Here is a 27,661-nt window from a genome sequence, read left to right as displayed (position 1 = left end):
AAAACAGTCACTGACAAGGTATATTTCAACCTTGACCTACGGATGTTCCACAAAATCGCCGTTTTGCCAGCATTTCGCTAAATTTTGCTACGTTAAGAAATCGAAATTGTAATCAAAATTTGGCCTCCTTATCTCAAAAAGTCAATTTTTTCCAATCACAACGTCCAAAAATAGCCCCACTATGTGTAATAATAAAAACACCCGATCCGTTTATTAATCGCAATGACAAAACAAATATAATATGTCGAAACGCCAGTTGTTGACCATTTCATCAAGTTGCAGCTGCAGCAGTTGTTTCGCAAAAACAAAAACCGTTTTACTTTTTCAACCTAGTTTAAAAATCGGCGATTTTCTTCCCGTCCGTCCTCAGTCTACGTTATCTCGTAATCCCGCGACTTTCGATAATACCACCGTTCGATTTTAAAAGTCTTCGACCTGAATGGCATTTCATTCCAGTCGCTGGTGCATCTAGTCGACTGGTCGCGTGTCTGTGTGTGAGTGCAACACAAAGAAAACGCCAAAATTCGCACACTTCGACCCCAAAAAAGGTAATTTTCCGCAATAAATCAATGGGAAAAACATCAATCACGCAAAAAACGACACGAGTACCGTTAGGTTTTGAGGTTAGGTCGAGGCTTGTCCGGAATGCGACTAATAACTGGAAAAAGAAAGCTATTTTAGTTAGCGACATATGCCACGAAGTTTCGCCATTTTGTTATTGTTTTTTTGGGGTTAAAAGTGTTTGTGTTTGGGGCAAGATCCATGGCAACAGTCGCTAGCCCAAAATAATGGAATGAGCGTTCAAGTTCAAGATGATGACCTTTATTTCCTCAAATTTCAGATGTTGCGAGTTGAAAGTAACACGAAACTTGAGGGATTCACCGAGTTTGAGGAAGACATCCTCTTCGACGAGGACGATCCCGATTTTCAGGCCGTTCCTCTGATGCTAGGTGAGTCCAAAAAGAACACAAAATTTACTCGTTGGTTCCGAAGGGGTATTCGTAAAAAAGGGCGTTTTTCTCCAAACTGTACTTGTCTAAACGTTTGAGTAATTTTTTCGCGTCGTTCGCACAATGCCTCTCGTACTCGTTATGGACGGGTAAATTACCCACGACTCCGAAATAGTGTTTGGCCCGGTAGTATTGCCCTAATTTTAGGCAAGTTTTGCCCAATAAATACGTATTTTGTAGGTAAAATCGGGGGTGCAAGTCTTCAGCACGTGATAAATACTTGTTGGCTTCTTCGAAGCTCGATCTCGGGGCTTCCCCGTACAACAGTTTCGCAATGATGCGTTGAAACCACGTGATGTTGCTCATTTCGTAGCACCACCGACCTGTAATTTTTAAATGCTTTTATTAACTGGCTTTGTCGATAGGTTCCAGTTCGAATTAGCTGGAATTTTGCATACATACGTAATCCACGTGACATTGCATATCTATTTAGGTCATTCCCCCAAATGGGGTCTTAAAATTTTAGGTTTAAGTTAACAAAAAATGGTGGACAGGAAGCAACTGTTAGAAAAAATGCAAGACAGACATACTGCTATAAAAGAACAAGATAAGCGAACGCGAAATACATACTTCAGAAGTTGTATACGTGTAACATTCTTCAAAATCACTATTGATTCTGAAAATTACTACTACAGTTTGCTTTTCCAATAAGTGCGATATCGCAGTGAACTTTAACTCATTGGTGCGAGAAAACCATTCATGTTACGTGAAAACAAATGAATGCACAAATGGGGTTGTTTAGGATTTGGTACGGGATGTAAGTAAAGACTAAGAAGGAAAAAATTAAAAAAACGAAAAAATTAGAAAATGGTTTTATTTAAAAGATGCAATAAAAAGTAAAAAATAATATAATAATTCTGATAATTTCTGATTAATTTACTTTTTGTTTACACGTAACGAAGAGTCATTAATTAGACAGTGGAAATTAAAAGTCTTGTTTAATCACGTAAGAAATAAGAGCCACTTTTATAACGGACGGGACAGCAAAATGTATGAAGATAAAAAAAGTAATTTACTAATCAATTCACCTACCGATTTCCATTTTCTAATAATTACTAAGAACTAGAAAAACACTCGAAAATTATTCAACAGTTGTAGTACGTCAGCAGTCAACAGTATTTTTTGTTATCGCCTACATTTACATTTACAATTTATGTAAATTTTAGAACCCAATGAATTACTCCAATTTAAATGATCCTCTACTAATAAAGAAACTTAAAATTAGATGGATAGTTTAAAATTTATACAAAATTACCTTAGTAAAACTTTGATTTTGTGAGTTTTCGTATCATTTGTTATTCGTTTTTTAGATCATTTAGCATTCTAGAAAAAGCTTCTGGAGAACTTTCAGTAGCAAAGGACGTGGTATCATGAGGTAAAGCATAAGGCAAGTGATTTATGAAAATGACAAACAAGGTAGGTCCCAAGACGGATCCTTGTGGTGCTCCATATTTAATGTTTTTTTTTAGATGATACAGTTTAGTTTAAAACAACATATATTATTTCCTATTGTCCAAATAAGTAGTTTGATACTTCTGTCACAAAAAAAATTGGTTTGTTCAGTAAAACACTTGGAGCTATTGAGTCAAAAGCCTTGGAGATGTCAAACAAAAGATGCATAAGTAATTTGCTTGACACAAATCTATTCAGTATATTTTATTAACTGCCAAGCTGGTTGAGTAGTTGGATCGGAAGCGAAATTGAAATGTTGGAACAACTTTTCAAATGCTTTTTTACTAAAACAGAAGTCAAAGAAATTGGCCGATAAATGTTCATATCCATAATGTCTCTTTTTATGAATTGGTATAACTTTTGAGACCTTTAATGACGATGAAAAACAAGATTATCTAATGCATCGAATTATAGTTTTTGTTAGTGGTAGTATTATAATAATGTCCTGTAGAATCTTTATCATTTTACCATTTATGTACCATATGAATCAAGTGAATCACTATTTTTCTATTGTTTTATTGCATCTCTAACATTATTACAAGTTGCTTCCTGAAAGCTAAAGTTAGGACTGACCTTGGCCGTACACTCATGAATGTCATGTTTACTCATATTTTTATCTGGCAATTTAATGACATGACTAAACTTTGAGCAATTATAACTAAAATTATTTTGAAAAATTCGGTGTTACTTTTTAGTGCACCTTTTAAATGTTTTTTTTTTGTTGCGATGTTGCCTTTTTTACCTAGAAGATACTGCGCGGTGACGTCGTCGGGGTCCAGTTCGCACGTTCTGATGAGGTGGTGTTTGACAACTTCCGAATTTTTGACTCGATGTTCGAGTCCTTTCATCCCGTTTTTCCGATCGATAATGATTGCGGCCCATTTGTGGATTATCGGGGAATTTTCCGCAACTGTAAGACTGCTTTGGATGATCTCGTAGGCTTCGTCAATCATTTCGCGCCGGATATCTTCGGTGATTTCATGTTCGTGTGATAGTTTAAAGAGGGCTCGACCGATTCGCCATTGAACTTCGATGTTGTTGCAGAATTTCAAACGGTTTAGTAATTCGTAAACTTGCAAGTATTTGCCTTGGTCGAAGAGGAGATCGGCTTCGGCGATGATTTCGTCGACTGATTTACCAGTCCAGTATTTCGTCACTTTGTCTTCGCCATTTGGGGGCAAACCGAAATTCGTTATGGCTTTGAATAGAGTCAAAAATTGCAATTTTATCACACGGTCGCCCAAAGTTCGCAAATTATCGTGGTGGAAAGAGAAGAGTTTTATTACGTTCACGAGACGTACAGTTAATTTTGACATTTCTCATATTTGTCAATGGTTTTTGGTTGCCATAACTATGCAAAATGGGACCTTGACCCATATTTTTTGCACTGATAACACTGCGGAAGTTTTGCAATCACTGCAAACGTTCAAAATTTGTATATTCCCATATCTTTGTGTTTATTTTTCAAAAAGAATCTCATCTTTGGTAATGGTAAAACAGGAAACTGTAACTACGAAGAAAGCAAACAAAATGAAAATTTATAAAGTTCGGCGTGTTCCCAACAAAAAGTTCAAAAAATTCTATTTTATTTCAATTGACTTACTTGTATAGGTACTTGTATACGAAAAAATCATTTCTAGGGATACTTTCTCGAAATTTCAAAAATCACTCTCGAACTCACAAAACTAATCACGGGAACGAAAACATCGAAACTCATGTTAAGTTTTTGCACAAATAATGGCAGAAATAACTGATTTTTGCTTGAAAAAGCTACATTTTTCGACTTTTATTACTCGCCGCCATGATGGTATTCTGCCGCCAGTTGTTGAAGGATGCCAATGTAGAAATAAAAAATTCCCCATAAAAATGACTAATGCCAGAGACGACAAAAATAGGAGAAATATCACATTAATTTTCAGGAACTGACAAAAAACGTAATTGTTTGTATTAATTAGAATTGTAATTTCAAACTCCATGAATTCACTTATAAACATAAAAAATCGGGAATCTTTCTTCTCCGTCTTAGTAGTGGTAAAACAGGAAACTGTAATTACAAGGTCCTGGGACCGGGCAAGCAAAATTTTTGGAAATTCAGGCCAAGAGGTCAACAATATTCTACCTTGTCATTCGTAATAATTGTTATTGATAATGTAAAATTGACTTACGGGTACTGGTATCCAAAAAAATCATCTCGGGGGTACTTTCCCGAAAGTTAAAAAATCACTCTCAGTCACAAAACTAATCACGGGAACGAAAACACCGAAACTCATGTTAAGTTTTTGCACAAACAATGGTAGAAATAACTGATTTTTGCTTGAAAAAGCAACATTTTTCGACTTTTACTACTCGCCGCCATGATAGTAATCTGCCGCCAGTTATTGAGAGGTGCCAATGTAGAAATAAAAAATTCCCCATAAAAATGACTAATGCCAGAGACGACAAAAATTGGAGAAATATCACTTTAATTTTCAGTAACTGACAAAAAACGTAATTGTTTCTATTAATTAGAACTGTAATTTCAAACTTCATGAATTCACTTATAAACATAAAAAATCTGGAATATTTCTTCTCCATCTTAATAGTGGTAAAACAGAAAACTGTAATTACAAGGTACTGGGACCAGGCAAGCAAAATTCTTGGAAAGGCCAAGAGGTCAACAATATTCTATCTTGTCATTCGTAATAATTGTTATTGATAATGTAAAATTGACTTACGGGTACTGGTATCCAAAAAAATCATCTCGGGGGTACTTTCCCGAAAGTTAAAAAATCACTCTCAGAATCACAAAACTAATTACGGGAACGAAAACACCGAAACCTCATGTTAAGTTTTTGCACAAATAATAGGAGAAATAACTGAATTTTGCTTCAAAAAGCAACATTTTTCGACTTTTACTACTCGCCGCCATGATGGTATTCTGCCGCCAGTTGTTGAGGGATGCCAATGTAGAAATAAAAAATTCCCCATAAAAATGACTAATGCCAGGGACGACAAAAATTGGAAAAATATCACATTAATTTTCGGGAACTGACAAAAAGCGTAATCGTTTGTATTAATTAGCATTGTTATTTAAAATTCCATAAATTCTCTTAAACAAAAAAATCTGGAGTATTTCTTCTCCAACTCAGTAGTGGTAAAACAGGAAACTGTAATTACAAAGTCCTGGGACTAGGCAAGCAAAATTTTTGGAAATTCAGGCCAAGAGGTCAACAATATTCTATCTTGTCATTCGTAATAATTGTTATCGATAATGTAAAATTGACTTACGGGTACTGGTATCCAAAAAAATCATCTAATTGGGTACTTTCCCGAAAGTTCAAAAATCACTCTCAAAGTCACAAAACTAATCACGGGGACGAAAACATCGAAACTCATCTTAAGTTTTTGCACAAATAATGTTAGAAATAACTGATTTTTGCTTTAAAAAATAGCATTTTTCGATTTTTACTACTCGCCGCCATGATGGTAATCTGCCGCCAGTTATTTTCGGGGTGCCAATGTACAATTAAAAATTCCCCATGAATTCCAAGAAATTTTCGGGAACTGATAAAAAACGCATTTTTCTTTATTAACTAACTGCGTAATTGTACACTCCAGAAATTCACATAAATTTAGAAAACTCTAGAATCTTGGTTACTTCCAAATTGGATTTCTTCCTCTTGGTAGTGGTGAAACAGGAAACTGTAATTACAAATTTCGAAAGCGGCGTTGAAATAAAATTAAATCATTAATTTCATTTGAGATTTCTAAATGAATTATTAGACTGAAAATTCATAAATAGACTTCATGGTGGACAAATATTCAAAGTTCAAAAATTGCGCATTTGTAGGTGCCACTGTTTGGCAATTTTTCGTACACTGCTGCCAACCAAATATTGAAAAACGCGTCCTACTTGAACGATTTCCCGAGAAAACTCTTATCATTTTCGTTCAGTGTTTTAAATTATCTTATCGTCCCATGAAATTAAGAAACGGTGTTGGCACTTTCCATCGCAATAATTCCCTTAGGTCAGTGCGTTAAAGTTTTGGCCGGCGTCCCGACGCATCGTTTTCACTTGTTTTAGGCGCACACGTCGTGACGTCACCGCTAAAGGTCACCGAATTCAGTCGGTTTCCGTCATTGTTCCAAGTCGGTCGCAAAACAAAATCCAGTGTTTTGAAACGTAAGTGAGTGTGAAAAACTTTCTCAATAAGTGGGACGCAAGAAAATTGTGTTTTTTGGCATCGTGACGTCCGTTATAATTGGCGTCACAAAAGCCAACAGCCTATTGTTCTTTTTGACGAAAATAGTAACGCGATTTCAATTAATTTGAATCGTTTGGAATCGATTATTTATTTATAGACCTTGCGATTGTATGGGTAATTGGCTTTTTTACAACTTTCACGCTGAATTTCTAGAAATACGACTAGTCATAGGCAGTGTTTGGCAGATTAGAGTGATGCACGAGATATTCTCGTGATTAATTGTCATTGTGGACTGTAATGGGGGTTTAACTGGAACATTGTTGTGCACTTATCTAGTCTAGTCTTTGATTCTGCGAACACATTTCGAAAAATCACGCTAATACGGTCAGTTGTTTTTCCAAATTTGTAGTTTTAAATGACCCGCCATGACATTTTTTGTTACCATAGTTACATTTCCATAGCAACCGGATTAAGGGTTTCCCAAATGAAATGAATTTTTCATAGGAAAAAACCGACGTCTGGTTTTGATATAAATGTAAATGAGATTAAGCAGTAATTCGAGACATGAGATAAGGTCGTGATTAACCGCAATCATGCGACATGATGCAAGAATCCAAGAGTAATAATTTTTACGATTCAAGAATGTTGAGTGCGTCGCGACGGCACCGACGCCGGGTCGATAAACCTGCTCTATTTCGTGTTCAATGACCTAAATAGCGATAAATGCAACATTTTATTACACCACCAATCGCGATAACCAATAATTGCGCATTTGCGTAAACTTTGAACCATTAATAAAAAATTCGCTTTTTCCAGTTCGCAAAAACATGTCTTTGGCGAGTGTTCATCCAGCTGGACTCCATTCCAACCACAGGTAACTAACCAACTCGTGGGTGTTTCCCCGAATTTTCTAATAATTGTTTGTTTAGTTCTCTAGCGCATAGTTTGGACGATTTGCGGGAGGGCCCCCAAGTGCTGACAATCGAAGAACTGCGCCTCCAGATGACCACCTGTTTCACGTGTGGCGTGTCTTGGAGTGATAGTCACGTTTCGCTCGATTGCGCGGAGTGCGGGGGCTACGCCCTCGAGCGGCCGTGTCCCGAGTGCGAAGGGGGCTGTGGGGCTGTCTGGAAGCGCGACTTGAGCATGTCGCATGCGAGCAGTAAAGCCCGCTGGCAGGGGAAGTGCGAGAAAAAAGACAAAGGGACTAATTCATGACGCCATTTTACGCTGTAATGGCTTCTTTCTAATATAATTAAACAGGGTGTACTGATTATTTATTGGGGAAGGCACCCCATGTTTAGTTATATTTTTTCGACTGAATCTTGGCGCAAAATTTCAAACATCACCTAGAATTCAGCTGTTAGGTGTGGTCTCGCTTTGTTTTATATTAAAACTAAATTGATATGGATTTAGGCAAATTGTACTTGAATGGAGCGTTGATATTAATAGATTTTATCCAAATAAATTACATTTCTTTTTCTATGACTGATGTAATGTAAGGTCTTAAATTAATTAAATAAACTTGCCTAGTATTATATCGTTTTTTTCCTACTACCCCAAATTCATGTAGCTAGCGGTTGGCACTCGTGAAATCCCTAAACCATAAGATTTTTTAGGTTTTCTTTCTCATCAGCCTCCACACGAGAAATCACACAGACGGATTTCTGGTCAAAATACTTTTAAGTATCATGATGCATTTAAAATTTTGCATAAATAAAAAATATATTCTTGAAAAAAAGTACTGTAAACTTGAGTTGCAATTTTCCAGTTTTTTCGCCAATTTTCAAACATTGTTAAAGTTCTTTTCACTTTTTCTTTTTGTCGTTCTTGTTTTTAAATCATTTGAAATCTTCATAAAAGTCATCAACACTGCTTTACAATGTATATTTTCTCATAGAAATGTTAAAAATACGATGTCAAAACACTTGATGACGAACCAATATGGCGGTTCCCCCTCTTCTCAGAGAGTTACCATGGGTTGGTACGATAGTTGGTACCGCTAAAAAAACTAAACGCCTTTGAGGTTAGTTTTGCGTTTGTTTAAAATGTGATGGAAGGACCCTCAGGTGCCCCACCGCGTAAACCGAAGCCCCACTCCGATCACATTTTGCGCAAAAGACAGTCGCAGAAGCCTCAATTTGGAAAGACCGTAATTTACGTCAATACAAAGACTCCAGTCAAGGTACCCCAATTTTGTGAAATTTCATAACTTTGTGTTATATTTCAGGCACTTCTTGACCGTTGTTCCAAACTAATCAGTGAGGGGGAGAAGGAAATTACGATTTATTGCCTGGGGGCTGCCATACAGAGGGGCACCTTGTTGGCTTTGAAAGTGTGTGAGGAGAATGTAGGGTTTCAGATACACACTAATACTTTCACAACGGAATTAATCGGTTGGACATTATTTAACTGGGGGAATACCTGACCAATTTTTTAATTATTTTAGATGATTTAGAGCCGGCCACTGACGATGCTGATTACGCCATCCAGCGCAGGTTTAACTCAGCGTTAAAAATCAAAGTTTCCAAGCCAGATTTGCTGTGAAAATGTTTTTCACTTTGGCGGAAATAGTGCGTTGGTTGGGACTTACAGTTTTCGAGATTTGGATCAACTTGATCTCGTTTTTAATTTTTACGATAATTTTAGCCGTGAAATATGATCCAAATGTCGATATTTATAGTAATAACTGGTGGATGATTTTTCTGCCGTTGTTTGCCGGTGACGCACTCAACACATACTTTTGCGTAATCATTTTTATAAGAATGTTATCAGAAATGACTCTCAGAACGTCACTATTGCGTGTGAGTTGGTCAGGCACTTTTCTATTAATGACTTTCTTGTTTAAGTTTTTGTTGTGTAAAAAATTGTTAGGGCAGATAAGTCTTGATTATTCCGAAGTTTTCGCTCCGCTTTATATTCTTCTACAATTAATTGCGGTACGGGCGTGCCAACAAAGTTAAGAACAAATAAAGTTATTTATTTTTATCACTTTTTTATTTCTATTGTCCCAATTTTTTTCAATCATTATAAAAACATCAATAAGCTGTTACGCTGACTTGCATATCACATTTGTAGAACATCTCCTGACTATTCTAATGTCTTTCTATTACAAATTAAAACCTAACTGCATTTAATTTCTGAATTTTTTATTCTCATACTCAAGTAATGCAAACTGATTTTTTTTCACCCCCTTTATATCCTGCAGTTTTCTTTATTTTTGCAGGAGATTAAACTCTCCGATAGGGCGTTCGACTGTACAAAAATCATGTTCGAACAAACACTCCTTGGGACCTTAACGAATTTTTTTTTTTTTTTAATTTTTCGATTTTGCAAACTGCGTTAAGAAATTCGTATTTAAGGATTGCTCTAATTCGTCAAATTAATAACTAATTTGTCCAGCAAGAACCACGTGGAGGTTTAGAGCATTCTTGCCAGGAAAAAAGGAAATAAGGATGAGGTAAACAGTGATTATTAGAAAATGAAGGGAAATGAAGGAATAATTGGTTTGTGAAATAAAAAAAATACAACACAAAAATAAAATTCATCTACCTTCGTATAGCTTCTGCGTTGGCTACTGTTTGTAGCAAAACAATAAAAATAAATTAAAAACAACACCAATAAAAAATCTTTATTTACATGGAAGTTACAGTAAGCGACTTTTAGCAATATTGTACAAAATAAAGAATACACAATACGTTTCACTATATGGTACTCAAATTATTGATTTCAACACCTCTGTAAATAAATGCACCTACCTTCATATAGCTTCTGCGTTGGCTACCGTTTGTGGCATTAAAAAAATTAAAAACAACACCAATAAATAACTTTATTTGCATTAAATATAGAGTCGGTGTACACAACATTATGATTGCAATTAAATTTTAAGGAATTATTGGTTTATGAAATAAATAAATACGACACAAAAATAAAATGGACGTACCTGCGTATCGCTTCCACGTTGGCTACCGTTTGTAGCATAAAAAATTATAATAAAAATTAAACCAAAAAAAAAAAGCTTTATTTGCATTAAATTTTGAGTTGAGTGTTTTGTTTTATTTATAGTTACTGTATTTAAAATGAGTCACTCAAACTATAACTTTTCAACACCGCATTTAGGGCCGGTGTACACAACATTATGATTGCAATTAAATTTTAAGGAATTATTGGTTTATGAAATAAATAAATACGACACAAAAATAAAATGGACGTACCTGCGTATCGCTTCCACGTTGGCTACCGTTTGTAGCATAAAAAAATATAATAAAAATTAAATCAAAAAAAAAGCTTTATTTGCATTAAATTTTGAGTTGAGTGTTTTGTTTTATTTATAGTTACTGTATTTAAAATGAGTCACTCAAACTATAACTTTTCAACACCGCATTTAGGGCCGGTGTACACAACATTATGATTGCAATTAAATTTTAAGGAATTATTGGTTTATGAAATAAATAAATACGACACAAAAATAAAATGGACGTACCTGCGTATCGCTTCCACGTTGGCTACCGTTTGTAGCATAAAAAAATATAATAAAAATTAAATCAAAAAAAAAGCTTTATTTGCATTAAATTTTGAGTTGAGTGTTTTGTTTTATTTATAGTTACTGTATTTAAAATGAGTCACTCAAACTATAACTTTTCAACACCGCATTTAGGGCCGGTGTACACAACATTATGATTGCAATTAAATTTTAAGGAATTATTGGTTTATGAAATAAATAAATACGACACAAAAATAAAATGGACGTACCTGCGTATCGCTTCCACGTTGGCTACCGTTTGTAGCATAAAAAAATATAATAAAAATTAAATCAAAAAAAAAGCTTTATTTGCATTAAATTTTGAGTTGAGTGTTTTGTTTTATTTATAGTTACTGTATTTAAAATGAGTCACTCAAACTATAACTTTTCAACACCGCATTTAGGGCCGGTGTACACAACATTATGATTGCAATTAAATTTTAAGGAATTATTGGTTTATGAAATAAATAAATACGACACAAAAATAAAATGGACGTACCTGCGTATCGCTTCCACGTTGGCTACCGTTTGTAGCATAAAAAAATATAATAAAAATTAAATCAAAAAAAAAGCTTTATTTGCATTAAATTTTGAGTTGAGTGTTTTGTTTTATTTATAGTTACTGTATTTAAAATGAGTCACTCAAACTATAACTTTTCAACACCGCATTTAGGGCCGGTGTACACAACATTATGATTGCAATTAAATTTTAAGGAATTATTGGTTTATGAAATAAATAAATACGACACAAAAATAAAATGGACGTACCTGCGTATCGCTTCCACGTTGGCTACCGTTTGTAGCATAAAAAAATATAATAAAAATTAAACCAAAAAAAAAGCTTTATTTGCATTAAATTTTGAGTTGAGTGTTTTGTTTTATTTATAGTTACTGTATTTAAAATGAGTCACTCAAACTATAACTTTTCAACACCGCATTTAGGGCCGGTGTACACAACATTATGATTGCAATTAAATTTTAAGGAATTATTGGTTTATGAAATAAATAAATACGACACAAAAATAAAATGGACGTACCTGCGTATCGCTTCCACGTTGGCTACCGTTTGTAGCATAAAAAAATATAATAAAAATTAAACCAAAAAAAAAGCTTTATTTGCATTAAATTTTGAGTTGAGTGTTTTGTTTTATTTATAGTTACTGTATTTAAAATGAGTCACTCAAACTATAACTTTTCAACACCGCATTTAGGGCCGGTGTACACAACATTATGATTGCAATTAAATTTTAAGGAATTATTGGTTTATGAAATAAATAAATACGACACAAAAATAAAATGGACGTACCTGCGTATCGCTTCCACGTTGGCTACCGTTTGTAGCATAAAAAATTATAATAAAAATTAAACCAAAAAAAAAAAAGCTTTATTTGCATTAAATTTTGAGTTGAGTGTTTTGTTTTATTTATAGTTACTGTATTTAAAATGAGTCACTCAAACTATAACTTTTCAACACCGCATTTAGGGCCGGTGTACACAACATTATGATTGCAATTAAATTTTAAGGAATTATTGGTTTATGAAATAAATAAATACGACACAAAAATAAAATGGACGTACCTGCGTATCGCTTCCACGTTGGCTACCGTTTGTAGCATAAAAAATTATAATAAAAATTAAACCAAAAAAAAAAAAGCTTTATTTGCATTAAATTTTGAGTTGAGTGTTTTGTTTTATTTATAGTTACTGTATTTAAAATGAGTCACTCAAACTATAACTTTTCAACACCGCATTTAGGGCCGGTGTACACAACATTATGATTGCAATTAAATTTTAAGGAATTATTGGTTTATGAAATAAATAAATACGACACAAAAATAAAATGGACGTACCTGCGTATCGCTTCCACGTTGGCTACCGTTTGTAGCATAAAAAAATATAATAAAAATTAAACCAAAAAAAAAGCTTTATTTGCATTAAATTTTGAGTTGAGTGTTTTGTTTTATTTATAGTTACTGTATTTAAAATGAGTCACTCAAACTATAACTTTTCAACACCGCATTTAGGGCCGGTGTACACAACATTATGATTGCAATTAAATTTTAAGGAATTATTGGTTTATGAAATAAATAAATACGACACAAAAATAAAATGGACGTACCTGCGTATCGCTTCCACGTTGGCTACCGTTTGTAGCATAAAAAAATATAATAAAAATTAAATCAAAAAAAAAGCTTTATTTGCATTAAATTTTGAGTTGAGTGTTTTGTTTTATTTATAGTTACTGTATTTAAAATGAGTCACTCAAACTATAACTTTTCAACACCGCATTTAGGGCCGGTGTACACAACATTATGATTGCAATTAAATTTTAAGGAATTATTGGTTTATGAAATAAATAAATACGACACAAAAATAAAATGGACGTACCTGCGTATCGCTTCCACGTTGGCTACCGTTTGTAGCATAAAAAAATATAATAAAAATTAAATCAAAAAAAAAGCTTTATTTGCATTAAATTTTGAGTTGAGTGTTTTGTTTTATTTATAGTTACTGTATTTAAAATGAGTCACTCAAACTATAACTTTTCAACACCGCATTTAGGGCCGGTGTACACAACATTATGATTGCAATTAAATTTTAAGGAATTATTGGTTTATGAAATAAATAAATACGACACAAAAATAAAATGGACGTACCTGCGTATCGCTTCCACGTTGGCTACCGTTTGTAGCATAAAAAAATATAATAAAAATTAAATCAAAAAAAAAGCTTTATTTGCATTAAATTTTGAGTTGAGTGTTTTGTTTTATTTATAGTTACTGTATTTAAAATGAGTCACTCAAACTATAACTTTTCAACACCGCATTTAGGGCCGGTGTACACAACATTATGATTGCAATTAAATTTTAAGGAATTATTGGTTTATGAAATAAATAAATACGACACAAAAATAAAATGGACGTACCTGCGTATCGCTTCCACGTTGGCTACCGTTTGTAGCATAAAAAAATATAATAAAAATTAAATCAAAAAAAAAGCTTTATTTGCATTAAATTTTGAGTTGAGTGTTTTGTTTTATTTATAGTTACTGTATTTAAAATGAGTCACTCAAACTATAACTTTTCAACACCGCATTTAGGGCCGGTGTACACAACATTATGATTGCAATTAAATTTTAAGGAATTATTGGTTTATGAAATAAATAAATACGACACAAAAATAAAATGGACGTACCTGCGTATCGCTTCCACGTTGGCTACCGTTTGTAGCATAAAAAATTATAATAAAAATTAAACCAAAAAAAAAAAAGCTTTATTTGCATTAAATTTTGAGTTGAGTGTTTTGTTTTATTTATAGTTACTGTATTTAAAATGAGTCACTCAAACTATAACTTTTCAACACCGCATTTAGGGCCGGTGTACACAACATTATGATTGCAATTAAATTTTAAGGAATTATTGGTTTATGAAATAAATAAATACGACACAAAAATAAAATGGACGTACCTGCGTATCGCTTCCACGTTGGCTACCGTTTGTAGCATAAAAAAATATAATAAAAATTAAATCAAAAAAAAAGCTTTATTTGCATTAAATTTTGAGTTGAGTGTTTTGTTTTATTTATAGTTACTGTATTTAAAATGAGTCACTCAAACTATAACTTTTCAACACCGCATTTAGGGCCGGTGTACACAACATTATGATTGCAATTAAATTTTAAGGAATTATTGGTTTATGAAATAAATAAATACGACACAAAAATAAAATGGACGTACCTGCGTATCGCTTCCACGTTGGCTACCGTTTGTAGCATAAAAAAATATAATAAAAATTAAACCAAAAAAAAAGCTTTATTTGCATTAAATTTTGAGTTGAGTGTTTTGTTTTATTTATAGTTACTGTATTTAAAATGAGTCACTCAAACTATAACTTTTCAACACCGCATTTAGGGCCGGTGTACACAACATTATGATTGCAATTAAATTTTAAGGAATTATTGGTTTATGAAATAAATAAATACGACACAAAAATAAAATGGACGTACCTGCGTATCGCTTCCACGTTGGCTACCGTTTGTAGCATAAAAAAATATAATAAAAATTAAACCAAAAAAAAAGCTTTATTTGCATTAAATTTTGAGTTGAGTGTTTTGTTTTATTTATAGTTACTGTATTTAAAATGAGTCACTCAAACTATAACTTTTCAACACCGCATTTAGGGCCGGTGTACACAACATTATGATTGCAATTAAATTTTAAGGAATTATTGGTTTATGAAATAAATAAATACGACACAAAAATAAAATGGACGTACCTGCGTATCGCTTCCACGTTGGCTACCGTTTGTAGCATAAAAAATTATAATAAAAATTAAACCAAAAAAAAAAAAGCTTTATTTGCATTAAATTTTGAGTTGAGTGTTTTGTTTTATTTATAGTTACTGTATTTAAAATGAGTCACTCAAACTATAACTTTTCAACACCGCATTTAGGGCCGGTGTACACAACATTATGATTGCAATTAAATTTTAAGGAATTATTGGTTTATGAAATAAATAAATACGACACAAAAATAAAATGGACGTACCTGCGTATCGCTTCCACGTTGGCTACCGTTTGTAGCATAAAAAATTATAATAAAAATTAAACCAAAAAAAAAAAAGCTTTATTTGCATTAAATTTTGAGTTGAGTGTTTTGTTTTATTTATAGTTACTGTATTTAAAATGAGTCACTCAAACTATAACTTTTCAACACCGCATTTAGGGCCGGTGTACACAACATTATGATTGCAATTAAATTTTAAGGAATTATTGGTTTATGAAATAAATAAATACGACACAAAAATAAAATGGACGTACCTGCGTATCGCTTCCACGTTGGCTACCGTTTGTAGCATAAAAAAATATAATAAAAATTAAACCAAAAAAAAAGCTTTATTTGCATTAAATTTTGAGTTGAGTGTTTTGTTTTATTTATAGTTACTGTATTTAAAATGAGTCACTCAAACTATAACTTTTCAACACCGCATTTAGGGCCGGTGTACACAACATTATGATTGCAATTAAATTTTAAGGAATTATTGGTTTATGAAATAAATAAATACGACACAAAAATAAAATGGACGTACCTGCGTATCGCTTCCACGTTGGCTACCGTTTGTAGCATAAAAAATTATAATAAAAATTAAACCAAAAAAAAAAAGCTTTATTTGCATTAAATTTTGAGTTGAGTGTTTTGTTTTATTTATAGTTACTGTATTTAAAATGAGTCACTCAAACTATAACTTTTCAACACCGCATTTAGGGCCGGTGTACACAACATTATGATTGCAATTAAATTTTAAGGAATTATTGGTTTATGAAATAAATAAATACGACACAAAAATAAAATGGACGTACCTGCGTATCGCTTCCACGTTGGCTACCGTTTGTAGCATAAAAAAATATAATAAAAATTAAACCAAAAAAAAAGCTTTATTTGCATTAAATTTTGAGTTGAGTGTTTTGTTTTATTTATAGTTACTGTATTTAAAATGAGTCACTCAAACTATAACTTTTCAACACCGCATTTAGGGCCGGTGTACACAACATTATGATTGCAATTAAATTTTAAGGAATTATTGGTTTATGAAATAAATAAATACGACACAAAAATAAAATGGACGTACCTGCGTATCGCTTCCACGTTGGCTACCGTTTGTAGCATAAAAAATTATAATAAAAATTAAACCAAAAAAAAAAAAGCTTTATTTGCATTAAATTTTGAGTTGAGTGTTTTGTTTTATTTATAGTTACTGTATTTAAAATGAGTCACTCAAACTATAACTTTTCAACACCGCATTTAGGGCCGGTGTACACAACATTATGATTGCAATTAAATTTTAAGGAATTATTGGTTTATGAAATAAATAAATACGACACAAAAATAAAATGGACGTACCTGCGTATCGCTTCCACGTTGGCTACCGTTTGTAGCATAAAAAATTATAATAAAAATTAAACCAAAAAAAAAAAAGCTTTATTTGCATTAAATTTTGAGTTGAGTGTTTTGTTTTATTTATAGTTACTGTATTTAAAATGAGTCACTCAAACTATAACTTTTCAACACCGCATTTAGGGCCGGTGTACACAACATTATGATTGCAATTAAATTTTAAGGAATTATTGGTTTATGAAATAAATAAATACGACACAAAAATAAAATGGACGTACCTGCGTATCGCTTCCACGTTGGCTACCGTTTGTAGCATAAAAAAATATAATAAAAATTAAACCAAAAAAAAAAGCTTTATTTGCATTAAATTTTGAGTTGAGTGTTTTGTTTTATTTATAGTTACTGTATTTAAAATGAGTCACTCAAACTATAACTTTTCAAGACCGCATTTAGGGCCGGTGTACACAACATTATGATTGCAATTAAATTTTAAGGAATTATTGGTTTATGAAATAAATAAATACGACACAAAAATAAAATGGACGTACCTGCGTATCGCTTCCACGTTGGCTACCGTTTGTAGCATTAAAAAAAATATAATAAAAATTAAACCAAAAAAAAAAAGCTTTATTTGCATTAAATTTTGAGTTGAGTGTTTTGTTTTATTTATAGTTACTGTATTTAAAATGAGTCACTCAAACTATAACTTTTCAAGACCGCATTTAGAGCCGGTGTACACAACATTATGATTGCAATTAAATTTTAAGGAATTATTGGTTTATGAAATAAATAAATACGACACAAAAATAAAATGGACGTACCTGCGTATCGCTTCCACGTTGGCTACCGTTTGTAGCATAAAAAAATATAATAAAAATTAAACCAAAAAAAAAAGCTTTATTTGCATTAAATTTTGAGTTGAGTGTTTTGTTTTATTTATAGTTACTGTATTTAAAATGAGTCACTCAAACTATAACTTTTCAACACCGCATTTGGAGCCGGTGTACACAACATTATGATTGCAATTAAATTTTAAGGAATTATTGGTTTGTGAAATAAATAAATACGACACAAAAATAAAATGGACGTACCTGCGTATCGCTTCCACGTTGGCTACCGTTTGTAGCATTAAAAAAAATATAATAAAAATGAAACCAAAAAAAAAAGCTTTATTTGCATTAAATTTTGAGCAAGCCACTTTCATCAATTGAAATTAAAGACAAAATCAGTACGTGGCAATAAATTGTTTGAGTGTTTTATTTTATTTATAGTTACTGAATTTAAAATGTGTCACTCAAACTATGACTTTTCAACACCGTGCTTAGAGCCGGTGTACACAACATTATAATTGCAATTAAATTTTAAAAAATTATTGGTTTGTGAAATAAAAAAAATACGACACAAAAATAAAATGGACGTACCTGTGTATCGCTTCCACGTTGGCTACCGTTTGTAGCATAAAAAAAATTTATAATAAAAATGAAACCAAAAAAAAAGCTTTATTTGCATTAAATTTTGAGCAAGTCACTTTCATCGATTGAAATTAAAGACAAAATTAATACGTGGCAATAAATTATTTGAGTGTTTGATTTAATTTTTAGTTACTGAATTAAAAATGAGTCACTCAAACTATGACTTTTCAACACCGTATTTAGAGCCGGTGTACACAACATTATAATTGCAATTAAATTTTAAGGAATTATTGATTTGTGAAATAAAAAAAATACGACACAAAAATAAAATGGACGTACCTGTGTATCGCTTCCACGTTGGCTACCGTTTGTAGCATAAAAAAAATTTATAATAAAAATGAAACCAAAAAAAAAGCTTTATTTGCATTAAATTTAGAGCAAGCCACTTTCTTCGATTGAAATTAAAGACAAAATCAGTACGTGGCAATAAATTGTTTGAGTGTTTTATTTTATTTATAGTTACTGTATTTAAAATGTAGTCACTCAAACTATGACTTTTCAACACCGCATTTAAAAAATTAAAACGCACGTCTGCTACCGTTTGTAGCAAGACAATGAAAATAAATTAACCGCAAACTTACCCTTTAATCCGGATTGTTTCCTCCTTAAAGACCATTCCATTGGCACTAACACACACAAACACTAACCGCGATCACCGAATTTAAAATTTAAACCGAAAAATTTAGATTTGCTTGAGCACACGTCCGTTCGCGACAGCGGCAAGTAACAAACTGAATAAATTAAACGAAACGGCACAATAATTTAAATAAACCGCCTCGCCTCGCCTCGCCTCGCGCTCCCGATCTGACCCGTGCCACTGCTCGCTGTCGACTGCGGCGCTCTCGCCTACTGCGACGCACACCTAACCTCGGTACGCGTCATGGATGTGACGTCACACGAGTCTAAAACAGTTCATCACCAGAAATATTCACTGGCACATTCCGTCAAATTTAAACATTCACGCAGAGAATTATTCAAAATAGAACAGTATTGATATAGAAAAATTAATTATGACAAACGTATTTGTCTATAAACATCTGAAATTAATAAAATTTTTGCAGTTATGATGGAAAAATAAAAATGCATGTTTTTATTTAAACAGAAACTGGCAATGTGAAATTTTGTTGCGAAAATTAGTGCGCCTTGCAATAAATTGTATTAGTTTTGTCTTTAGAAAATTCGGTTTTATAAGTAAGGTTATGTTATCATTTGTAAATGTCAAATCTTTCACGTTTATAGATTGTGTGTCCGTTTCTGCTCTTTTAGAGCGTTATTAATTATTATTGAATATATTATGGGCCGATAAATCTACCTTTGAGTCAACGACATAAACTTTAGTAAGTTTTATTAAAATGTATATAGGGCAAAAATGTACTTCTCGTGTCAAACATTTCAATGAAAAAGGGTGTTTAATTGTTTATAAAAGGCGTGTTTACGTGTGTTGAGTTTACCACGTAATAAAACATAAAGCACAACAACTTTTCTATAAAAGCATTTTGCAAAATTCTTATTTATTATTTTCACTATTTTCCTCCTTTCCTTTGTGGAAACGAGCCGGTGATGTAAAAGTTTGGTGCGAAAATTAGTGGTATCGCCACAAATTGTGTTAATTTTAAGTCTCCTGAAAATTCCGTTTTAAAAGTAGGGTTATGTTATCATCTGGAAACGTCAAAATTTTTACTTTTACAAATTTTGTGTCCGTTTCTGCTCTTTTAGAGCGTTATTAATTATTATTGAATATGTTTAAGGGCAAATAAATCTACCTTGAGTCATCGACATAAACTTCAGTGTGATTTATTGAAATGCATACAAGGCTAAAATGAACGTCTCGTGTCAAACATTTTCATGAAAAAGGGTGTTTAATTGTTTATAAAAGACGCCTTAATGTGAGTTAGGTTTACCACGTAATAAAACAAAAAGTACAACAACTTTTCTATAAAAGCATTTTGCAAAATTCTTAATTATTATTTTTACTATTTTCCTCCTTTCCTGTAATAACTAAAAAAAATCAGTTTGCATTGCTTGAATATGAGAATAAAAAATGCAGAAATTAAATGCAGTAAGTTGTAATTTGTAATAGAAACACATTAGAATGGTCAGGAGATGTTCTACAAATGTCATATGCAAGTCAGCGTAACAGCTTATTGATGTTTTTATAATGATTTACGATTATTGTGATAATTTTCCTGTTGTGAACTAGGCTGTAAAAACGTGAATGGTGCTATATAGCTCCATGTGTGCAAAAATTGTCTGGTCGACTGTAATCTTCATGGTGCCAGCACCATTTCTGGTGCTGTATGTTTTCACCGACATCTGACATTTTTAAAAACTACCATGGCGGCACAACCGGTGTTAGTGTTTTGGCTTTTTTCTCTTCCCAATGTTTTCTAACGTTAATTTGTGCCTTTTCAGTCAATTTCTCGTGTTTCCGTGAAAAACGGTATTAATTCGTGTTTAGAAACCGTCTCTTTACGAAATTTCCATAAACAGTTTTTAGGTTATGTAAACTTTTTGATTGTTTTCATGATGTCGGGTTCAAAGAGCCAAGGAACACCCGAAGTTCTAATGCAGTTGGACAAAAATGAGCTGCAAAGCATCAAAGTGAAGATTACTAGAAGAAATGTTAACAAGCCGTATAATACGGCCCTTCTTCAGCGGGGTTTGGAGGACCCCGCTGACCTTAAAGTTCATTTAAGACCTGGTAATTGGTTTTCATAGTCTTGACGAAGTTTGCTCTACTTCTGTAGTTTCTCCGATTGCAATAATTATTACAGGTTTTTGTAATTATTTTTATTTAGGATAATAAAGAAGAACACAAATTTTGAAGACACTTGACTACGACAAAGGCCAGCGCTACGACGTAACAATTTGCATAAAAACAGTCAGAAAATTTCATACAAAAATGTAAGTTCTTTCTAGATTAATAAATTATCTATAATTAGTTTTTTCCTGATTAATTTAATTTAATTTTCTAACGTCACGTCCATAAATGCTTATTTGATGCTGAAGTTTTCATGTTTTTCAATAGTGCATGTTGCAAGGATCAAGCAAGAAGACGGAGGAATTGAAGAAGAATTGTTATAAAAAAAATTATCAATTTAGTTTGACATTATAATCAAATAACTTTACATTGCATGTACGTAAAATTTTATTTGTTTTGAGTAAAAGTCATTCATTAAAATTAACTTAAGTTGCATGCCATTATTTTGAGTAATTTTTATTATTTTGTAAATTTCTTTAAATTGGAAGAAAATGGAGAAGAAAGAAGAGCAGAAGACCCAAGAAGCCATTGTTTGGAAGACTTGTTATTTGTCCAATTGTTTTTGTAGCAGTAAAATTTTTTAATCAATTTAAATTATTACGAAGAATCGTAACATTAATAATAATTTTTTGTTCATTTAAATTATTCTAAAAAGTCGCTTCAAGTTTTTTAATAATTTCACTGATTATTCCTATTAATTTTTTTCGTAAATTTAAATTTCTTTAAACTGGGGGAAGATGAACGAAGAATGAAGACACGGAGCCGAACCTGAAGAATTTTATTTATGTCAATAATTGTTAATTTAATTCGTTCGAAAAAGTCATTTCATCAAATGAGAGAACCGCTTGATTTCAGATGAAGGCGTCCGCCCCATTTTTGACCGCGAAGACGTCCGTGTAAATCTCAGATTTAGTGATAGCCCCCCTGTAAATCCCCCAAAACCCGGAAACGACAAAGCCAGGAGTCGAAGTCCGGCGAGACATCGCAGTCCCCAGCCCCACACCTCCCGGGATTACCCCAGACGTCGTGATTACCACTCACCGAGACATCGGTACTTCCCCCAAACAAACCACAAAAATTCCAATAACGTAATTTCAGACGTAGTAGTTCACGGTCGAAAAAAGTGGTTTACAAGACTTCGCCCCCTCGTTACAGACGTAGCAGATCGCCGAGGCGAAGCCGCGACAGGTCCCCCAGAGACAGGTACCGGAGGCGTACTCGGAGCCCCTCCCCCTATCGCCGGTCCCGGTATAGTAGATCGCCTGATTACCGACGGTATGACCGGCGGAGTCGTTCCCCCAAAAGGCACAGATACACTCCCGAGAGAGATAGACATGAAATCGCGTACCAACCGGCGGGGATTCCCCCCTATTTACAAGTGAGTGGTTTTAGGTTTGTTGGGTTGGTGGTAATGGTTTTACAGGGGCCTGAAATGTGGATACCTGCTCCGAGGATTCCACCGATGATACCGCCGATGGCTTTTCCGTACCCCCCTTTGAGGCATCCGATGATGTATCGGGGGCCCCCTTTCAGGCCTAGGATTATTTATAATAATCCCAGACCTAGAGTGACGCAAGCCATTGCAAGTGCGACTGTTACAACAACCACGACAACGGCAACGCCTGAAGTTACGGAGTGTGAGAGTGAAGGACAGAACGATAATAATGTAACTGAAGAAACGACTGATGAAAATAAATAGTTTATGTATTACAAAACGCACGACCTACTTGATGGATAGCTAATTTTGCGGCGGGTTTTGAAAAATAATAGAGGGCGCCACGTTAAGGGAATGTGTTGAAATTCACCACATTTAAGCTGTCAATTTCCCAGATTGCTAGATTTTTTAAACAGGTGAATAAAAATACCGGGTGTCTTTTAAAGTCAGAGGCAAAAAAGTCTGATTATTGGCACCACGGCTATCTTGTTATTATAACAATTTGGTATTTTTTTGTTACGGATTAGCAATATTTCGAGTTTTTTACTCAAAACATGCTCAAACACTTGAAAAAAAAAACAAGAATTACATGATCTTCGAACATATCTTGGTTTGTTTAAAAAAAAAAAACAATTCCGAAGTCATATAACAAAATACCAAAAACAGGATATTCCAAATTACATCGCCCACCAAAAAATAAATACCTAACATCATAGCTTTAAAGCTGATAAGAAACGAAACCAAATCATTTTTTTTCTACCGTTTTCTTCCTTTTTTAAAATAGTATAAGTAACGCATATACAACTTAAAAAAATGAATTAATAGCTTGTGTTTGCTCGATTCTATTCGACTCACAAAAATCTGGGTTGTTGTGATTTTTCAAATTAAACATAGCTCTGACTTGTCAATTAAAACTTTGTATTTAGATGATATTTAGTCTTCAGCACATCGTATTAGAACTTTTGTTACTCTCTAAAATAAAAACCTTTAATTGTCCGTTTGGAGAGGTGTCCGCTAATGGGAGGTTTTGTTACGTTCCTACAAAAATGTCCGTTGTGAAGGGGTGTCCGTTCAGGAGGTTACACTGTATTAAGTAATCGTTACAAAGGCGCGAACAAAGTGGTTTGTCTGATTCACTGATTTGTTGCTAGATTGCTTAACTATTTTTTTTGTATCTGAAATATAGAGGTGCATGTTGCTGTCCAAATCTCTGAAATATTTTTAGATTCATTCTTTTTTAGAAAATAATATTTTGTTTTCGCGTTCATCTTTTCTTGATTTTTCTAAACTGAAGTAAGTAGTCTTTAAAACATCCGTATCCTCACTTACAGACTTCACAAGGCATTGTTTTGGTAGAATTTAACAGCTTATTCACCGACTTTTTTAACTGATTTATTTAGATAAGAATTGGTTTGTTATATGGAGGTGAATGACAGTAGCGTATAAAAATAAAAAACACCGAATTGTAAATCGTTTAATTAGAAAAAATCCTGATTTAAAATAAGTTATAAAACACAATTCAATTGATGACAAGTTTGAGAAAAATTCATTTAAACGCAACCGTGTCCAACATCGCCCCTAAACACTGTACAATATTATTAGTCATCAACAAATCAACTTTCTCCTCAAGATGCCGTTTCGGATCCTGTTTCCCGACATTTTTAATCGCCAACTGCTCCGGCGTCATCTTCTCCTCTTCCTCCAGCGCCTTGTTATAATTTTTGGCCAATTCTAAAACATCAGCGACTGTTTTTTCATTAATCCCGCAATTATTTTTATAATCTGCGAGGATTAAGCCATCCATCCACGACTTCTTATGCAGATTGAGTAACATCTTTTGCTCTAATTCATTCTTCCGGTAGTTTATACTAATAGAGTAGTAGTGTCTGTTCAAACCGTGAATCAGCGCTTGAACTGACGGCTTCTGCAAGTGCCCCAAATTGGACGTCGTCTGGCGGGGCTCCTGCCCCAGGACCATCATATTCGGGTTGATTAACCTAAAGGCATCGATGACGACTTTGCCCTTGACTGACTGGATGGGGTCCACGACCACGGCCACCGCCCGCTCACTCAGGGCTTCAAACGACTGCTGGGTGTTGATATCCACCCCCGACAGCCAGCACCCGAACCCGGGATGGGAGTGGTACCACCCGACGACCATCTCCGGGCGGCCCGTTTGGCGCAACATGTCCAGCATTTTGGCCTGGAAGACGGGGTCCACGGCCTCCACACTGACCCCAGTCCCGGTCTGGGGCATCGCGAACACGTCGATCACCCTCACGGTGTAGTCATCAACGAATTCACCTGAAGTTTTCGGTAAAATTGATTGTGCAAAGTCATGATGGAACTCACCCAACATCAGGCCCATGACTTCCATGGGGACCCCAGCCCGGCCATGCTTCAACATCTTCAAAAGGGCCAACGACGAGATGTACACTTGCTCGGCCGTGTCCACCACGGGGGCGTCCGACGGAGGGGGCGCCTGAGACAGGCCCGGCATTCCGCCACCCAAACGAAGCAAACGATCCATTTTACTCAACTAAACACAAATTCAAGATTCTGTCAAAAATTGCAAATCATGACGTTTGAATGACATCCGACAGTTGACATACCGGTATTGTAACTCTCTGCGATGGCAAACGACGCGCAAAAAAAGAATCTCCTGCACGAGAAGTACGCAAGTGGGCCCCACGGACTGGGTAAGAACGGCACTATTGTTCAATTGAGTAAATTCGAGTGCGAAAGCACCTTCTTTGACTCTGTTGACCGGGACGTATCAGTTACCGACCGAGCAACCAAACGCAACAAAAGGCGGTTAATTTGAATTGGTTTCAGGGGACCCCAACGACCGCACACTGCGAAGGGTTGAGATCGACGTTATGATCCCGAAAAAAATGCGCGAGATTGCACGAGACGAAAAATGCACCGATGCCGTCGAGAAATTCACCGAATGTTGCAAAAATAACAACATTTTGATGACTTTCATGTGTCGTAAAGAGAACGCAGCACTGAAAGAATGTCTGACTCGTTGGTATGAAGATGAAGATTTTAAAAATCGGTGCAAGGAGGAGTATTTAAACGAAAGGAGTGAATACAGGAGGACGGGAGTTACGCAAAAACAGAAACAAAGAATGGCAACTTCCATGTAATTTTTTTTTGTAGTAACTAAGTAGTAATAAATTAATTTTGGTCCATTTGGGGGGTCCACCGCTTCATTATTGTTTCCTTGATCGTAAACTTGCCAATCTCGTTGAAGGGGATTGAGTCGGGGGAAACACCGGGGCACACAATCTCGCAAATCAGCAGTTCCTTAAAAAAACAATAGGGTGATGTGCACAACTGCACAGTTATTGGACAGGGATAAATAAGGTCTCTTGATTTCATATTGCTATGACATAACGCGCAAACTATTTCTTCTATTGTGTTTCTTTGAAATATAAAACAGCTTCAGCAGAACGGTCGTGACTTTCAGAGTTTAATTTTTTCAATGAGACTAATATTTCATTTAAAACTTTTTTCATTGCAAATGTAGCAAAAACTTGGTCTTCACCGGTCAATTTTTTGTTTACTATACTGTTATAGTTTGCCACTAAATCCAATAACTCAAAAAAATTATCTGTTTGAAGTTGTAGCAGTGTATCGCAAAATATCTGCTATTACTGGCAATGTACTCTCGATTTTTCTGTACAAGTGCTGAGAAATGCTAATAATAAAGATAAAGTCTCTGTTATAAGGATGACAACAGTGAATATTAGCTGGATAAGTTAATATATGCCAGTGAGGAAGAAATAGAAGCAGAAAGTGACAAAACTAAAGAAGAAGAAGAAAAAAAGAAAAGATTCGGAACACAAAGAATAAAAAACTAAAGAACAAAATGACTAGAGTGATCGTGATTGAGATGAGTGACGTGAATTATTAATTAAGTATTAGATTGGATTTGAAATTTTGTTGGAAATTATACAACAAATAACTATTTTGGTCATTAGATCCCTGTCCAATAACTAGTTCCGGCGTCCAATAACTATAATTTTTGCAATAAATAAATAAAAATTATCTGTATCTTTACTCTGAAAAGGGTATAATTATTTTTTTAGTTGAGATTTTTGCTAACTGTCCAATAACTGTGCACTTTACCCGCATTCGAATTTTACTCACTTTCCGGGCCGTTTCACACAACCGGTTCAACCCCATCAGGTGGGTTTTTCTCATGGAACGTCTGTTCTGGCTTTTTATCGGTTTTAAATCCCCATCAACGACACAAATTATCACGACATAAGACGCATGATAAAAAGGCGGCCCTTGTTTGTATAACACTAGAAAACGAAACAAATCAATACGATTAAAACACCCAAACGTGAATTTTTACGAAAATCGCCCCCAAATTTAATCCCGGGTTTCACGACCCAATTCTTCGCTCTGAAATAGTAATAGGCGATGTAGTTCTGAGCGAAATATTTGTCGCTCTTTTTGAAAACTTCCCACAATTGTTCGGGACTTAAACACACTTCGTCGTACACATCGAGACAGTTTATTGCAGTGGCGAGAAAAAACGCCTCTTCAAGCCCCAAATTAACACTTTCCCGCAGTCCCGACGAATCCAAGCGAAATTCGGGCCTGAAATTGGTCAAATCGTCCAAGTCGTCCGACAACACCACAATTTTGCGCGGCTTATCGTTCGCGTGTCGTTTGCGGTTCTCATACACCCGTTTGAAGACAATCTCGGGTTGTTTCACCCCGAAATGGGGGTAGTTCCGGGACAAGTTGGCTTTACCGAAATAACCCATCGAAATGACCGTTTTCATGTCGTCGGGATCGTCGAGAGTGACGCAAAAGCCGTTGAAAAACCCCCTGATCCGGTGCGAGACCAACGGCAATGCCGGGCTTGGTCGCAGTTTGCAGTTTTTCTTAGGCCTGGGGGCGTTCATTTCAAAT

At 34.3% G+C, this 27,661-nt stretch overlaps 7 protein-coding genes and 1 long non-coding RNA gene across 10 annotated transcripts in view; 4 read left to right on the top strand and 4 right to left on the bottom strand.

The window, feature by feature from the left end:
* LOC107398445 (uncharacterized) overlaps positions 1 to 5,503 on the bottom strand; it is an 86,908-nt gene extending 81,405 nt beyond the window's left edge. The window contains exon 1 of the long non-coding RNA XR_010334718.1: positions 4,628 to 5,503. This is a non-coding gene — a long non-coding RNA (uncharacterized LOC107398445). The remainder of the gene's footprint in view (positions 1 to 4,627) is intronic.
* Positions 250 to 8,184, top strand: Pino (Pinocchio). Its single transcript, XM_008198408.3, has 4 exons — positions 250 to 548; positions 842 to 950; positions 7,463 to 7,520; positions 7,576 to 8,184. Exons 2-4 carry the CDS (start codon positions 842 to 844, stop codon positions 7,862 to 7,864), a joined length of 456 nt encoding a protein of 151 aa, XP_008196630.1. The 5' UTR covers positions 250 to 548; the 3' UTR covers positions 7,865 to 8,184.
* Positions 807 to 4,345, bottom strand: LOC658371 (regulator of microtubule dynamics protein 1). Its single transcript, XM_964765.4, has 3 exons — positions 4,066 to 4,345; positions 3,205 to 3,972; positions 807 to 1,333 (listed from the first exon to the last, which is right to left on the bottom strand). Exons 2-3 carry the CDS (start codon positions 3,776 to 3,778, stop codon positions 975 to 977), a joined length of 933 nt encoding a protein of 310 aa, XP_969858.1. The 5' UTR covers positions 3,779 to 3,972; positions 4,066 to 4,345; the 3' UTR covers positions 807 to 974.
* A 443-nt stretch (positions 8,185 to 8,627) lies between the features above and the next one.
* Positions 8,628 to 9,634, top strand: LOC658519 (transmembrane protein 203). 2 transcript variants are annotated; one of them, XM_964902.4, is made up of 3 exons: positions 8,628 to 8,831; positions 8,877 to 9,042; positions 9,096 to 9,634. In XM_964902.4, exons 1-3 carry the CDS (start codon positions 8,700 to 8,702, stop codon positions 9,191 to 9,193), a joined length of 396 nt encoding a protein of 131 aa, XP_969995.1. In that variant the 5' UTR covers positions 8,628 to 8,699; the 3' UTR covers positions 9,194 to 9,634. The 2 variants fall into 2 exon arrangements, with proteins under 2 accessions (XP_969995.1, XP_064213724.1); XM_064357654.1 differs by lacking the exon at positions 8,628 to 8,831 and having other exon boundaries at positions 8,902 to 9,042.
* An 11,187-nt stretch (positions 9,635 to 20,821) lies between these two features.
* Positions 20,822 to 25,298, top strand: LOC100142574 (female-specific feminizer). 2 transcript variants are annotated; one of them, XM_008198411.3, is made up of 5 exons: positions 20,822 to 20,973; positions 21,031 to 21,234; positions 22,150 to 22,345; positions 22,393 to 22,672; positions 22,718 to 25,298. In XM_008198411.3, the coding sequence occupies exons 2-5, from the start codon at positions 21,057 to 21,059 to the stop codon at positions 22,991 to 22,993; spliced, it is 930 nt and encodes a 309-aa protein (XP_008196633.1). In that variant the 5' UTR covers positions 20,822 to 20,973; positions 21,031 to 21,056; the 3' UTR covers positions 22,994 to 25,298. The 2 variants fall into 2 exon arrangements, with proteins under 2 accessions (XP_008196633.1, XP_008196632.1); XM_008198410.3 differs by having other exon boundaries at positions 20,829 to 20,973; positions 21,024 to 21,234.
* On the bottom strand, positions 24,191 to 25,259 carry Rpn11 (Regulatory particle non-ATPase 11). The gene is made up of 2 exons (XM_961333.5): positions 25,082 to 25,259; positions 24,191 to 25,033 (listed from the first exon to the last, which is right to left on the bottom strand). The coding sequence occupies exons 1-2, from the start codon at positions 25,257 to 25,259 to the stop codon at positions 24,276 to 24,278; spliced, it is 936 nt and encodes a 311-aa protein (XP_966426.1). The 3' UTR covers positions 24,191 to 24,275.
* Positions 25,294 to 25,923, top strand: LOC658682 (uncharacterized protein). The gene is made up of 2 exons (XM_008198413.3): positions 25,294 to 25,428; positions 25,565 to 25,923. Exons 1-2 carry the CDS (start codon positions 25,362 to 25,364, stop codon positions 25,876 to 25,878), a joined length of 381 nt encoding a protein of 126 aa, XP_008196635.1. The 5' UTR covers positions 25,294 to 25,361; the 3' UTR covers positions 25,879 to 25,923.
* Tsen2 (tRNA splicing endonuclease subunit 2) lies at positions 25,859 to 27,654 on the bottom strand. The gene is made up of 3 exons (XM_001810012.4): positions 27,096 to 27,654; positions 26,885 to 27,042; positions 25,859 to 26,038 (listed from the first exon to the last, which is right to left on the bottom strand). The coding sequence occupies exons 1-3, from the start codon at positions 27,652 to 27,654 to the stop codon at positions 25,910 to 25,912; spliced, it is 846 nt and encodes a 281-aa protein (XP_001810064.1). The 3' UTR covers positions 25,859 to 25,909.
* Positions 27,655 to 27,661: the final 7 nt, after the last annotated feature.

The sequence above is a fragment of the Tribolium castaneum genome, chromosome 6 (assembly GCF_031307605.1).
Source record: "Tribolium castaneum strain GA2 chromosome 6, icTriCast1.1, whole genome shotgun sequence".
NCBI classification, from domain to species: Eukaryota; Metazoa; Arthropoda; class Insecta; order Coleoptera; family Tenebrionidae; genus Tribolium; species Tribolium castaneum.
Note: the sequence above shows the minus strand (reverse complement) of the source record. Positions and strands in the feature narration are given on the sequence as shown.